At 51.5% G+C, this 15,796-nt stretch overlaps 1 protein-coding gene across 2 annotated transcripts in view; it reads right to left on the bottom strand.

The window, feature by feature from the left end:
• Positions 1-15,796, bottom strand: part of NKD1 (NKD inhibitor of WNT signaling pathway 1) — a 100,311-nt gene that overhangs the window by 28,572 nt on the left and 55,943 nt on the right. For both annotated transcript variants that reach the window (XM_055366037.2, XM_055366039.2), the window contains one exon: positions 12,299-12,365. In XM_055366037.2, coding sequence (XP_055222012.2) covers positions 12,299-12,365 — 67 coding nt within the window. The remainder of the gene's footprint in view (positions 1-12,298; positions 12,366-15,796) is intronic.

Here is a 15,796-nt window from a genome sequence, read left to right as displayed (position 1 = left end):
TCTTTTCCAGGCCACACTCACAGCTCCTCTCATCTGATTCCTTCTGTTGCCCTGGGGTAGTAAATTTCGTGTCCTGTTTTAAAGGTGAAGAAACAGCCTGGCTCCTACTCCGGGAAGGGACCCTGGCCCCTCCACCCTGACCCAAGGATGGCCAGGGGGTCATGTGAGGAGCTGAGACTCCCCAGTCAGAGAGGAAGGCAAGGCAGGACTTTCTTGGGAAGTCGGCAGCCTGGAGAAATGGGGCCGCTGGGCCAGGAAACTAGATGGGGGATTTGTGTCTCTCCGATCCCACACTCCCACCACACTCACACACCCCAGCTTTGCAAGCAAGGACCCAAGGGCAGTCCCTGGGCCAGGCACAGTGGAGATGCCCCCAGTGGGCCTGGGCCCCAGCTCTCCTGCTCTGCTCCAGTCCTGCGGGCTGGGAGCTCTCTCCTCTGCAATTAACTAAGGCACTTCCCCTGGTGTCCTTGTGCCTTGGCGCCACTGTACATAAAGATGAGGCAGCAATGACTAAGCACTTGCTGTTTACCAACTCCATCCTCATGAAGCCCTGTGAGGCAGTTATTACGATTACCTCCATTTTCCAGATGGGGAAACTGAGGCTTGGAGAGGATAAGTGCCTCGCTAGTAAATGACAGAACTGGGATTTGAACCCAGGTAGCCTGAATAATGCTCACAGTCAGTCCACTAGGCTGCCCCTCCATGCCTTTCATGGCTCAATTCGGGAGACTTGGTGCTTCTCTCAGCCTGCCTCTCTCTGTCTCATGGAGGCCAGCCAGCCAGGGCAGTGGTCATCTCCACGTGGGTTCTGTTCTCTGGCACTGTGTGACCCTGGGTGGATCACATGCCTTCTCTAGATGTCTCAGTTTCCCCAACTGTAAAATGAGGAAGCTACCAACCCCTTCCCCAGAGGATTCTTATGTGGATCCAACAAGCTCTGATCATAAGGGGCTAAGACCCCCAGTGCACTAGGTCTGGCCATAAGTAGTAACAGTCAGGAGACTGATGGCCCCACTCCACTGACTCCTGGGAACAGCTCAGTTAGCAGCTAAGTTTTCTCAAAACTGAGGCTTCAGGAATGCAAATGGACACAAAAGCATTATATTAAATACATACAGCCTGTGCGGGCAGCTTTGGACAAGGCCCTTGACTCCTCTGGACCTCAGTCCCCTTGTCTGTAAAATGGGAATATGATGGCCTCACTTTCACAGGGCTGTTGGGAAAGCGCAATGAGGAAAGTGCTTACTGAGCACAGTGGCCGGCACGCAGTAAGTGCTCGACAAATGCTGGCTTTGCCAAGGATGTCTGCCAGCTGACAGCCCAGATCCCAACGATCCTGCTTGACCCCAAACTGCCCCACCGGAGAAACCAGAGTAATATCACGGCCCGCGGCATCCTCTACTCACCCCTCCAAGCAGGGGGAAAGAAGAGAAAGAAAAAGAAGAAAGAAAAACAAAGCCCAGCTCCATCTTCAAAGCTGCTGCCTCTCTCTGCAGAGGTCCTGGCTGGAGATGCAAGCTGGCCAGGCTTGTCGAAACCAAACTTCAAGTTCAAAGGGAAGTTATCAGAAAACCACCTTCAGGTTCAATGTTGCCTTTCATGTTTCACTTGATAAAATCCAAAGAAAAGGAACCTCTGTCCCTGCTCTCTCCTCCTCTGGAGCACTCTTCCTCCACCGTGCACGGACAGCCTGTCTTCCCTCAGGACCTCCCCTTTCCTTCCTTTCTCCTCACCTGAAAGGGCTGGAAAACATCCCCCTCGACCCCTCATATGTCTTCCCCAAAGACCAGTATGGCCCGGATTGTCCTCTCTTCACCAGTGGCTCCCTCATCCCATCCCAGCTCAGAAAGCCACCCGGACATCCACAGGTCAGCCGACGGTCAGTGAACCCGCCAGGGGCCCCTCCCAGCATGGGGCCTGTGATCCATCCTGCCCTGGGGCTGTGGGGGTCAGGAACAAGGACAGTCAGCACTCTCTATCCCCACCAAAGAAGGTCGTTCACCCTCTTATTGTCCCCTAACCAGTAGCTAGAAGAGGTGGCAGAGAACCGGCCATGCAGACCCCAATGCCAGGGGCAGGCGCCAGGCCTCATCCACATATGAGCCCTCTGAAACTAAACTAAGTCAAGCCGCCACAGCCCCCAGCCAGCCCTGTGCAGAAGAAACCACCCTCCACCCATCAGTGAGTGCAGGCCCACTGGAGGCGGGAGAGGCGGACTGGTGTTCGCTGCAGGCCACCCAGGCCACGCCAAGGGGGATTGCAATGATGATAGTTGAGATCAGCTTTGGCACCAGAGTCTGAGTCCATTCTCTGCCTCTGATTCCTGTTTAGCCCAGCCATTTTTCCCCTTGAGAAATTATCTTTTGGGGGCCTAATTTCAGGGGGTGCTGATCATACTGATCACTCTTCAATTGAAAGTCTGAGGAACTATAGGAGACACTGCTCATTTGGAAGAAAAAAGGAAAGCAGGGGACCAGGTGGGGAAAAAAGGCCTTTCACTTGCCTAGAAGCACTTTTGGGTGACTTAGTGCAGGAGGTGGCAAACTACACTTGCTGAGCCAAACCTGGCCCACCTCCTGTTTTTGTAAATAAAGTTTTATTGGGACATAGCCATGCTCATTTGCATTGTCCATGGCTTCTTTCACTCTGTGACAGCAGAGTTGAACTGTTGCAACAGAGCCCACAAAGTCTAAAATACACACTATCTGGCCCTTCATGAAAAAGTCTGTGGATTGATTGCTGCTTTAGATGTGTGCCACCCTCCACTTCCACCAGGATATGTGCTTCATGAGCAGGGCACAGACAGTTTCACCTATTACTTGCCTGCTTGGCTGGAAACCCTTGTGCAGTACACAACCTGCCCAACCATACAGTGGCTGTGGAAGAAAGAAAATGTCAACTCTGCTTTCTTAAGGCCTATTGTCAGCCCATATGAATCTGGGGGGTTGGTAATGGTTTGTGGAGCTCCTTCTCTTTGGAAACTGCTCCCTGTCCCTCCTCACACCACAGCCATGAGGAGTCAGCTTGCTGTGTTTACCAAATGACAGTTCTCTCCCCATTAGCTCCCAGCCTGGCAGCTCTCCACCCTCAGCAACTGCCAGATTAAATGCATTACTTGACCATCTTCACCCGGCTCCCTTTGATGTTCCCTTCTCAAGCTTCAAAATACCTTTTGGAGGGAGATCAGACAGCATTAAACAGAATTACTAATTAATTAAGCAAAGTTAAATTTTAAACACTGTTTGTTGTGTTAGCCAAAAGCCTGAACAGAACAGACTTTTTTCCTCCGCTGAGATCAAAGACAGTCTCTTCCCTCTCCCCTCCCCCAGTTTAAAAAAGGGAGGGGTGGGGAGGAAGAGAGAGCGAAAGAAGAGAGTGAGGAAATACCTGAATGGTGACAACTTTGATTGTGGGTCTAGACACCCCTCCCGCCTCCCCATGGGCCCAATGGGAGGCTCCTTGGGGACCGCATGCTGTGAGAGCCACAGTCACTCGGGACTGTTTACCCTGGCAAATGGCAGTGACCCAGGGAGCAGGATGGCACAGCCCACCCAGCCCAAGCTGCTGACAGCTGGCGCCACCCAAACAGCAAGAGAAGAAGGCCTGTGAAATAAAACAGACCTGTCCTCCTCAACAGTACAACAGGGTGGGCTCCTCAGGGCTCTTCCCCTTGGTCTGGGGTCACTTGAGGTCACTAGGAGACCGGCTCCAAGAAGCAGGCTGTGCACTGTACAACCTGAGGTGGTGCCACTCATATGACCAATACCCTAGATATGTGTATTGCTTATGACATCCTTTGGACAGATGGCAGAAAGGTGTCTTGAAGAGGGGCAGCTTTTTTCTAATTTGCATGAATGCATCCGGAGCTAGTGGGGTGCTGTCTCCCGCCATTCAGTCTAGCACTTTATTCTGTACAGTCCTATCTGGAACCTTCTAATTGCTTCACAGGAGCCTCCACATCTGCACAGCCAGAAAGCAAGTTTCTTGAGATCTGGCGCCTTCTAGGCTTCTGCTCCCGGGTTGCCCAATGCCTAGCACTTCCCATACGTGCACAGGGCAGAGATTCCGCCAGGCCTGCTGAACTACAGCACATTCTACAGGTAGGCATAAGGAAGCTTGGCTACATAACAAACATGCCATACCTTCTGCCTTGATGGAGACTGGGAAGTGCCATGGGGAGGTGGGGAGTTGAAATTTACATAAAAATCCAAACCTGGGATGATACCAGTAAATGCCAGCTTATCTTAACACAATCCAGAAAGGCCTGGTGCATATGAAACTTGGAAAGAAGAGACAAATTTGAAACACAGTTATGACTAAATCAGCCCCACTAAAGACGAGAAATTACTAACAATTCAATTGCATGGCAGACCCCTCTCTTAGCCTAGTTACCTGGCAAGTTCTTCTCAGTGAATACAATGTAAGATTTAACACAAGCCAGAACTTCCTTGCTACAGTCTGGATGCTCGCCCTGACATATCCACAGTCCTTTCTCAATCGTCCACGTACAGATTATCTGCTGCAAATATTTTAGTCTCAGGGTTGCTTGCCAAGATGTTTGAGTCCACAACCTTCTGACAGCAGCTGTTCGAGGGAATGCAGATGAATTTTAATATTAGCCTCTGCCAAATATAATTAGGCGGGTAAATCTGCTGCCAGTAAAAAGAGAAAGATATCATATGTGCATTCCAGGCCAAATGGTTTCTTGCAGTATCTGTATCAGGCTCTCCTTAGGGAATGAGGGTCCTAGCGATCCCACCTCTGTTTGTAAACACAGCCACATACTGTGGTGGGCTGCACGGAGAGGCTGGTGAAGTTAGTAGTACCACACATTATTCCATTAAGTCCTCTTAACACTGTGCAGGGTGTGCTACTGTTGGCATCGTACAAAAGAGGAAACTGAGCTTAAAAACCAAAACTGATTATGCCGTTTCCCTGCTTAAACCCCTCCAGTGGCCCCCTTTCCCCTAAGGAGGGGTCCAAAGGCTTCCACGACCCGGCTGCTGCCACCTCTCAGTCCCGTCTCTCTGTGGAACTGCTTTCCCTTTTCTGAGCCTGCCATGCTCTCACGCTGTTATCCCTGCCAAGAACACTCTTTCCAGCTCTGCAATTCCCACTCATCCTTCAGGTCTTCAGTTTAAGCCTCCCTTCCTCTGAGCGGCATGCTGTCACACCCTCAGGGCTAGGTTAGGCTTCCCCGCTCAGTGAGCCTTATTACACCATCATTATATCACTCATTTAATCATCAGAATCTTCCGTCAGCCCAATATCTATACCCTGAGATATATATGTCTATAGTGCAGGGTCTATCACACTATAGGTGCTGCATCAGCAGCAGCATCATCAAAATGAAACAACGGTAAGTAGCAGAACCAGGATTTGAACCCAGAAGTTGTGGAACAAAGAGAACTAAATCCCAGTTTCCCAACTCCTCAACCACTGGCCTGTCCACTCTCTCAGACCACAATAGCTGACACCTGTTCCTGCCTGTCCAGCAATCCTTCTCCTCCTTCTGATGATAGCATCTGGCTTTCCTCCCCAGAGCTACTCATCCCCCACTCTCAGTCTATCTAGTTTATGGAAACTGATCCCACTCCAGGGTCGCACTGCACTCAGTACCCCCACCTGACCCAGCTTGTTTCATCCTGAAGGCCACGTGGCTGGTCCTAGATCAGTATGAAAGGAGAGTTTATGAAGAAGCTAATGAAGCTAGGCTTCTGGGCCATCTCACCTACACGGGCCCTTTCCAAGTCAGAATGGGTCTTTGCAAGGTGTTTATGTGGTCATATGTGTTTGTATTTGTAACATTTTCCAAATTAGGCATTTCATCCTCAATCTATTAAGATTGTCATCTAACCATTCTGACATCCTGTGCCTGTGTGAGGTGATACTAGGGGAAATACAGGCATTTCTGGACATGAGCTAAGGAGAGACTGAGTTGGTGAGATATTTATTTTGGTTTGGCCCCAGAAAGCTTCAGGTCCCACAAAACCTAGATCTACCCTGGTCAAGTGACCAGTAAAGTGGTCAGTAAAGTGAGTCCAACATGTGCAAGAACCCCTGTGACCTGGGAACTTTCTTCCACCTGACAGGGCTGTGCTCATAGGATGGGAGTGCCCAGAGCTGGGAACTGCCACCCTTGCCCCCTGTGGGGGAGAAGCTACCAGGGGACAGAGGGAGAGATGATGGAGAGGGAGAGAAAGGGGCAGCGAGTGAGACACGTGTGTGAATGTGTGAGTATACGTGTGTGTGTGAGTGTGTGTGTGTGTGCGTGCATGTGTCCATGACATGGTTTTAGCTCCAGAATCCAAACAGGCCTTTTTAGGCAAGATCTACCCTAGGATTTTTCAATTTCATGAGCCAAAAGTTTAAGTGAGTTTCCAAAAGAACCGAAAGAATCCTGACTTAACAAATCCGTCTCTCTGAGATCCTGCTTTTTAGGAAAAACCACCAGCACCAGCACCACAGCAGTAATTCACTCACCCAGGGCAGTCCCTCTAGGGTGATTTCCAGCTTTTTTACCTGTGGGTGTCTGCCCCTTCCTGAGACCAGAAATGCCACCAGGGACTTCTTCTCCACCATCCTGCCTCCCAGCTGCATTTTACTGCCACTAGATTTTGTTTATGGACCAACTGTAACTGAGGGGAAACAAAAAAGGGGGAAAAGGGGGTGGGGGAGCAAATCCTTCTCAACAAATAACATTCTGGCCTTTTTTTCCTCATCAGAGCATAAGGCTGGTGGCCACTCGGCTTTGAGATCTGAACAGGATTGAGACGAAACATCTGTTCAGGGAGGGAGGGGGAAGCCCCGGGAGAGAAGGGGAAAGGGGAGAAAAAGCCTTCTGTGGGCTAAAAATACCACGTCCCTTCCACTCTCCCCCGCCCATCCCCACCCAAGTTAAAACATGTGATGAAATTCGGCTTTTACAATCTAACCCCGAGCTACTTGAAACTATTAAAGCCTCTCCGGTATCTGACACAAGTCAGAATTTCCACTGTTCCAGCTGAGCTTTTATGAGGAGCAGACTTGAGAGAAACTGCCAAGGTAACAAAGTCCGCTTGTTCTCTGTCACCGCTGCAACTCAGCTTCTGGGGGGACTGTAGGGGAGTGGAGAGTCAGGGCCGCTGACACCCCCCGACAGGACAGGCTCTGAACTGAGGGAGAGGAGCCGGCGGGGCATGGGCACCTGCCCCTCCATCTGGGGGTCCCTGCTGCCCTCCCATGAACTCCTCTTCCTCCCAGCCTTCCTGGGAAGCCACCGCCAGCCCTGTGTATTGAGGAGCCTTGCCCGAGAGTCCCGGGCAATGTCCGTGGCTACTTCCTGAGAAGTCTTGACTTGCTCTCTCTCTGTTTCTTGCCCAACTGCTCCCTGAACCCCAGGCTCCAATCACCAGGTATCCCACGGCCTCCTCGGTACCTCTCCTTGGATGTTAAATGGGCATCTTGAACCCAAATGGTCCAAAAACAGGAGGCTTGATGGTCACCCGCCAAAACCTCCACCTCAGAAGTGACACCGCCAAATCCTTAGTTCCTGAAACCAAAAGTCTAAGATGCATCCCTGATCTCTGTCGTTCCCTCAACCCCCTTCTCACCAGCTCCAACCTCCAGCCCCATGGACCTCTCCCCAGCCCCAAGCTCCCAGGCTAGGCCAGCACCATCTCCTCTCGCCTGCGACCCTGCAGTCACCTCCTGGTTTCATTGCCCTCTTCCTCCCTGCCCATGGGCAGTCCCTCCCAGAAGCCAGAATTCACTTCTTAAAACAGAGGTCAGAATCCAGCAGTCACCCACCCAACCATCTGGGCAGAACCACGCAACCTAAGGGCGTGGTCCCACACTTGCCGACCACCCCACTGTCATTCCTGATGCCACATCGGCCTCCTTTCTGTTCTTCCCCAAACACCAAGTTCCCTCCACTCTGGGGTTCTGCTCACTCCTAGCTGCTCTCCCCCTACATTCTTCCATGGCTGGCTCCTTCCTGGCATCTGCATCTCAGATGAAACATCACCTTCTCAGAAAAGCCTCCTCACTCTACCTCTCCCTGGGTTTTACGTCTTAGCAGAGAACCACTACTAGAACCTTCCATGCTCCTTCGCAGATTTATATATTCATCCCTGCCTCCCTCCTGTGAATGTCGTGACTGCTGGGCCTGCCTACCTTGCTCGTGCCTGTGAACCCAGGGCCCAGTAGAGCCCCTAGCTGCAGCAAATGCCCAGCACATACTGAATGGTGAGGAGTGAGGGGCCAGATTCTGTTCTCAGTCTGCTGTGTGACCTTGGACAGGTCACTTCCCTCTCTGGGCTTCAGTTTTCCAACTACAGATGAAAGGAAGTACAGGCCTCCCAAGTTCCTTTGCCCAACATCTGACCCCTGGGAGCCTGGACAGACTGGCCCAGGCCCCAACACAGGTACACAGGTCCTGCCTGAGAGGCCGGAGGGAGGGGTCACCTGCTTTCAGTGAGGCAGAGGGAGAGGTCACCTGCTTTCAGTGACTACAGGGTGTTGACTTTCCTTCTTCAGTGAGTGTTTATTTATTGAGCACATACAGCATGCCAGACCCTACTCCAGGCACCAGAAGTACGGGGAGGCCTTTGGAGATTCTAACAGGATTAAAGAAGCTTTGCAAAGAGGTCCTCTTTGATCTGGGCTAGGTAAATGATTATAAACATGGGCTGGCACCTCTTCAAGAAAACTGAACCCAGGAAACAAGAATCATGGCAGTTCAAGTGTGCTGGGCACTTACTCTGTACCAGGGCCACCCTTGGGACCTACCTCCATCACCTCACTGTCTTCACAATAACCCTGGCAAAGAAGTGCTACAGGGAACCCAGTGAGGAAATTGAGCCACAGGGAAGTGACTCGCCCAAGGTCACACAGTGAGTGTGGGTAAGCCAGGCTGGAATGGGGTCTGAGCTGCGAATTCATAGAAAGTCAGAATCAAGGGAGGAGAGATGAGGAAGGCAAAGTTAGGGACCATTGCAGAGCTGAACAGGCCCCGAGCTCCCAGAGTGCTGCTCAGCCCCCATCAGGCCTCAGTCTTAACACTGCTCCCTGCTGGGCAGAACCACCAACTCCAGGCACATCCACCCTTGGGCTGAGGAAGCAGAGACCACCCCACGGGCTGCCACATCCGCATGCCAGGCCAGTGGGGAGAGGGCAGCAGGGCCAAAGCAAGGCCTGCCCTGGAAGCTGGGAGGCCTGGGCCTGGTCCCTAGGAGGAGGGGCTGCCTGACTTCAGTGGCTCTGAGCATCTCCTTTAGGGAGCAGGGACCCTGCAGGCTGGACCACGCCCTGCAGAGCAGCCTTCCTAAAGATGCCGGAGAGTGGAGAAATAGAAACCAGGCACTTGAGGATGCGGAGAGACAACGAGCAAAGGCCCAGAGATGAGACACAGAGATAGCCAAGAAGCTGGGCGGGGGCGGGGTTCACCAGGTGAGAGGCAAGGGGGACCTGGAGAGAGGGAGATGGGAGAGGGGGATGAAGCAGTGGCTGCAGCACCCTCAGACACAGTGACTCCTGGAGGCCATGCAGGGGAACGCGGCCTGGCCACCCATTCTCCCCGTGGGGCCCAAGCCGCAGGCTGCGACTACCTGGAGTCCTGCCCAGCTTTGGGGGCAGGGAGGCCGGGTGTGCGCTGAAGGTGAGCATGGGGTCACCCCTCCCCGGTCCTCAGACCTCAGCTGGGTCAGCTGAGGAGGGGTCCCTCTCCCCTTCTCCCCACGAAAGCCTCACCTCACCAGCCCTGCCACGCCCAGCCAGCTCTCAGAGCTTGGGACTTTTGATGTTTACTTTGTTCTTTCCCCAGTTCAAAAGGAGCTCTGTAGCCCTGGCCCTCGCACCAAGCCCAGCCTTAATCTCCCATCCCTCCCGCTCCCAGCTGGCCAGTTAAGGCGGTTAAGACGCTGGATTAGGGCCGGCTTTACATAACAACGCGGGAGCTAAAGCCATCCTCTCCTGGGATGGCTAAAAGACTTCTTTTTATCTTCACGCCTCAGATGGCCTTTTTTCTCTCTTAAACAGCTCTCCAGCCCGCCAAGAGGCAATGAACTTGGCCAACAGGAAGACAAAGAAGAGATTCAGGACTCGGCTTGTTCTCCCTTAGTCAGTAGCACAGAGGGACCCCCCAGTCCCAGGTCCAGAGCAGGCAGCTGGTTTTCTGTGGCCAGAACTCAGTAGCACCTGCTCTCACCAGACCTAGCCATGCGGTGGCCTACCATCCACATCATATCCCCCACCCTGGGGTGGGAGGCCTCGGGCCACAGGACCAAGGGTGCCAGAGGACCACAGATGGTCACTGGGCCCAGGGTCCCTCATGGGGTCTTAAGGGCCACACGGACAGGTCCAGATGCCCACCCGACTCAAACCAGAGCAGCTCCACTCCTACTGCCTTATTTACGGTTTTCACCTTTAAATACTGACATTAGTTTTTAATTTCATAAGGAATACGTAATTGTGGTTTTTTGATTTTTTAAAAAACATAATTTTAGAATTATTGATAATAGAGACAGGGTCTCACTATGTTGCCCAGGCTGGTCTTGAACTCATGAGCTCAAGCGATCCTCCAGCCTCAGCTTCCCAAAGTGCTGAGATTATAGGTTTGAGCCACCATGCCCAACTATGTTCTTATAAAAGTTTAACCATGAAATGCAGATAACACAGACTTAAGTCTCCTCCCATGTTTGGGAAGAGCTATGGTTATCATCTGTCTAGGCCTCTATCCACACAGTCATATGCATATGTGGTACCCTAAGAAACTCCTGAGGATGGTCTGGTGCCTTTTTTTCACATAAAAGATATCAGACTGTATGCACACACAAAGATTTCTGTTCATGGGACTCCTCCCCCTTGATCTGGGGCCTGCTTACATTTGAGTAAAGTTTGCTAGATACCTGGCTCTCCAGCCTGCCTCCAACTTCTAGGCAATGGAGTGAGTATCTTCAAACAGTGCTTCTCTGAGTGCAGTGTTCACGCAAGTCACCTGGGGAGCTTGTTAAAATGCAGATCGGATTCAGCAGGCCTGGGCTGGAGCTGAGATTCTATATTTATAACAGCTCTCAGGCCAGATGTGGCCACGGTCCTCAGGTCTGGCCCATGCTCCCCTTGAGAACTTCCCAGAACTGTCTGCTCTCCTCTTGTGGCCCTTCAGACCCCTGCAGGGCTAGATCCCCCTCCGCAGACCCTTGCACCATGGCCCCCCAGCTCTCCAGCCAGCTGTCTGCCCTAGTCTCAGCAGAGAGGTCCTTCCTTACTCTTACAAGGCAGCCCCCCGTTTGGTGATTTCTTTCCCTGTTTCTGAATTTAAAATCTCCCATTCATGAAACACTCTGCTTCACGCTGTCATCCGTTCCTGGCACCAACTCTGGGAGCCAAGCAGGGCAAAGGCCCTTGTTCCCATTCTATAGATGTGGAAACTGAGGCTCAGAAAGGTGGGGTGGCCTGCCCAAAGTCAAACCAGCACACCAGCAGCCAGCAGACCCTCTACTTAAGCGTCCTGATTCTCTCTACAACATGGCACTTCACCATGAAGAAAGCAAGCAGCGGCCAGGTGCAGTGGCTCACGCCTGTAACCCCAGCACTTTGGGAGGCCAAGGTGGGAAGGTCACTCGAGGCCAGAAGTTCAGGACCAGTCTGGACAACATAGTAAGACCCCATCTCTACAGAAAAATTTAAAAATTAGCTTGGCATGGTGGCATGCAACTGTAGTCCTAGCTACTTGAGAGGCTGAGGTAAGAGGATCACTTGAGCCCAGGTCGAGGCTGCAGTGAGCTACGATTACCTACTGCACTCCAGCCTGGGTGACAGAGCAAGACCCCATCTTAAGAAAGGAAGAAGGACGACAGAGGAGAGAGGTGAAAGGCTGGCTGTGTGTGTGTGTGCACACTCATGCACCAAGAGAGTGACATGATGGAGGAAACAGAATAGGCACTGTGTGTAATGCTTACTCCATGCCCAACACTGCCTGATCACACTTCACACATCACTCTGAGCAGCTACCCTTATTATCCCCAGAGGAGCAGCAGAGTTTCAACAACCTGTCCGAGATCCCCCAGCTAATCCGGTGCAGGGCCAGGACATGGACCTAGGTGACCGGACCCCTACCTGGGCTTGGACCTATGAAGTGCCACACCTGCCTCTTACTCCTTCATCCCACCCTCCAGTCCACCCCCACCCAGAGTCACAAGGTCCCTGTTGTGCCCTCCATCTGCAGATTTTCTGGAGTACACAGGGCACACGGTCAGCTGAACACCCGCTTCCCCCACTCGCTGCTGCTGGGAAGAGAGCAATGGACTCCGAATACCTTCCAGCCGAAAGTCGTCCTCCTCTTCCTCGCTGAGCGTGTCTCTCAACACGTCGCCCACGAGCTCCTAGAAGAAGACAGAGCAGAGGCATTGAGCAGGGGTTGGGGGAGCCCAGTGCTGGGACGTTAAAAGCGGTGCCATGAGGACCCTGGGCTGATTCTTCTGATTGGAATTCAGGTCAACTGAGGCAGATCCTATAGCACCTGAAAAGTTAAGCGCCAAGGTGGGTCCCTCCTGCCCTTAACATAAGCCCACACGCATCAGCACAACATTCAGGCCCCCGCAGGCTATGGCTCCACCGGGTCTTCCATCATGCCTCCCATATTTCACCAACACACATGCCTTCCGGAAACCAGCCTGATTCCTTGCACACACCCTGCCTGTTCCCCACCAGTGAGTTAAGGATATCTGGGATCTCATGCCAACCAACCTGACCAGGAGACGTCAAGTTAGCGAGGGGAGTGTTGCTGGTCCACAGGCTGGGAAATTTCTAGGATGTCAACAAAGGCCCCATCTGTCTGACCCACCCTAGCAGGATAACTCCAAATATGGAAGAAGCTAGACCATACCTTGTCAAACTGTCTTCTGTATTTATTGGTATTCTGCCAGAAGAGTTCTATGATCAAAGAAGATTCTTTTAAACAAAGTTAAACAGATCTCTTACAGCAGGACTTATCAGGACTTTTCCTATGGTTCTAAACACTGAATCTCCAAGTGCTGGCATATTTTGCATTCTCCAAACTTATTTAGACCATGGAGCTTCGTTTTTCAAAAGTATCACATGATATGCGTGTCCCAAGAAACCCACTTTAGGAAATACTCCTGTTATGGGAGGACAGACAAGGGTTTGGGGGATGATGATGCTATGGTAGCAGTTCTCAAAATACAAAATGACAAGCAATAAAAAAGCCCAAACTCAGCAGCTGTCACCAACTTCTCTTTGTGAAAATAAAAGAGAAAAAAAACAAAAACAGAAACAAAATCCAACCCTCTCCTTAGGGGAAAAAAAATTCTACACCTCAGATGATGCTTAAAAAAAAACCAGTCCTCTTCTTGATGAACAAAAGAAAAAACACAGCTTTGTATTGCTGATCTCATCAACTGGACACAGCTGGAGGTAAGCCTCTTGCTTTTTTTTGTTTTTTGTTTTAAAGACAAACAGCTAACATTTTGTGGCTCTTCTCTTTCTTCTTTCAAATCTTTCTAGGGCATTACACACTCTTTCTTAAAAGCTGTTAAAATGTGGCCATTCAGACTCCGGTGTCCCATTTACTTCAAAACCAGGCTACTTTATTCCTCGAGTCAGGATGGCTTCCCTCTCCTCCTCCGCCAATTATTATAATCATCGAACATATCCTGGGCTTGTAAACTGGCTGTTTGTGTTAACAGAGCCCGAGTTGACAGGGGAGCTGGGAGATGATGACAGGAAAGGGATGCACACAGGTGGCATCATTAGATGGCTGGGACGCCCCAGCAACCAATTAAAGCCCATCTTTCATGCAGAAGAGAGACGGGTGCCGCCGCCCCCTGAAAGGCTGGTAGGCAGAGCTTCCTCGAGGGAACAGGCAACAGTCTTGAAGAGAATCTGCGCACCTCTTCATGCTGAGGTCTTCTGCAGAGCGGGGCTCTGCGCCTGCCACCCTGACTGCACTGCAGCCGGGTGACAGCATCAATGAGACGTCTGAGTACTCGTGTCTTTTTACTGGCACACTTGGAAGAGTTTAAAGACTCCAGACATCGCCACCAACAAGGCAGCCGTGTGGGACCCTATGACGATGACCGCGTGTGCTCAAGGCACCCCAGTCACCACCGATGACAGCTTCAGCACTCCCTGCTCAGAGGACCAAGCTCTCTGACACACTCAGAAAGCAGAGTTCTGGCAAGTTCTGGCATAGGCCTCTCACCACTCAACAGTACCCTGCTCTGGAGAACACTGGAAAGCTCCCCGGAGCCATGGTTCATGGACGCACGGTGCTGGGCCAATGCTCAACTTTGCAAAAATTCATCTCCCCAGCCAGGCACGGTGGCTCACGCCTGTAATCCTAGCACTTCGGGAGGCCGAGGCAGGTGGATCACGAGGTCAGGCAACCTGGCCAACATAATGAAACTCCATCTCTGCTAAAAATACAAAAAATTAGCCAGGCGTGGTGGCAGGTGCCTGTAATCCCAACTACTTGGGGGGCTGAGGCAGAAGAATCGCTTGAACCTGGGAGGTGGAGGCTGCGGTGAGCTGAGATTGCGCCACTGCACTCCAGCCCAGGTGACAGTGTGAGACTCTGTCTCAAAAAAAAAAATTCATCTCCCCCCACTGAGCCACACGGCCCAGGGTCTATGGCGTGCAGCGTGCATGTTCCTAGAGCTTTGAGTCTCTAGGCCAGAAGCCATGTGGGATGTTGAGCCAAACACAGGATCACATGCTGGCTGTACCGCCTGCCTCGCCTTTGGACCTCAGCCTACTTATTTGTAAAATGGGCACAGTCATCAACCATAATAATAATCAAACAGCTGACACTTACTGTGCATTTTCCATGTGTCAGGCACCACGCTAGGCACTTTATAGTCATTCCTCAGTACCGGTGGGCGACTGGTTCCAAAACTCCCTGAGGCTATCAAAATCTGTAGATGCTCAAGTCCCTTATATAAATGGTGTAGTATTTGCATATAAACTACAAACATCCTGCCCTATACTTTAAATCACCTCTAGATTACTTACAATACCTAACACAGTGTAAATGCTATGGAGATGGTTGTTATACTGTATTGCTTAGGGAATAAGGACAAGAAAAGTCTGTATGTGTTCAGTACGGATGCTTTTTTGTTTCCAAATATTTTCTATCTATGGTTGGCTGAATCAACAAATACATAGCCCATGGATAAGGAGGGCCAACTGTGTAAGCGTGTATTTATTAGCCTCCTGAATCATCACGACAGCCCTGGTCTTTCCATCTTTCAAGAAATAGATGCTCATTAAAATGATTTGCAAATTGTAAAGTGAGGGGTATAATCATTACTGTTATTTTCTACAAAGAAAGTGGCCTCAACCCTGAAGTACCATATGAGACCAGAAACAGTTCTAATGACAGTCACCCGTCATCTACCAAGTGCTCACAGTGAACAAGGTGCTGACCAGCGGGATCTTCACGGGAGGCTCCGGAGAATGGCCTCCCCACAGCCCTGCATCTAAGTGGCTAGGAGGCTCCAAGAGGCTGTGACCCCCTTTGGATCACCTGCCAGCAAGGGGCGGAGTGGGGACTTGAGCCAGCTCCTTCAGATGCCTCAGCCCGGGCTCCTACTCATGCAACCAGGGCTCCTGTGGGCATGGGAGCAGAGGTGGCCAGGAGTCCTGGCACCTACCAGGGACCAAGGATCACACCTAAAGGAGTGCAAGAAAAATAGCCCAGCTGGCAGCTCCAGTGGGTAAGTGGTCAAGGGTTCCCATCTGCCTAGCAGGACTCAAAGCTCCCCTGCTCCTCCCCACAACTTGGGGACTTGGCCCT

This window comes from Gorilla gorilla, chromosome 18 (assembly GCF_029281585.2).
Source record: "Gorilla gorilla gorilla isolate KB3781 chromosome 18, NHGRI_mGorGor1-v2.1_pri, whole genome shotgun sequence".
In the NCBI taxonomy this organism is placed as follows: Eukaryota; Metazoa; Chordata; class Mammalia; order Primates; family Hominidae; genus Gorilla; species Gorilla gorilla.
This window is presented reverse-complemented; position numbering and strand designations above follow the sequence as displayed.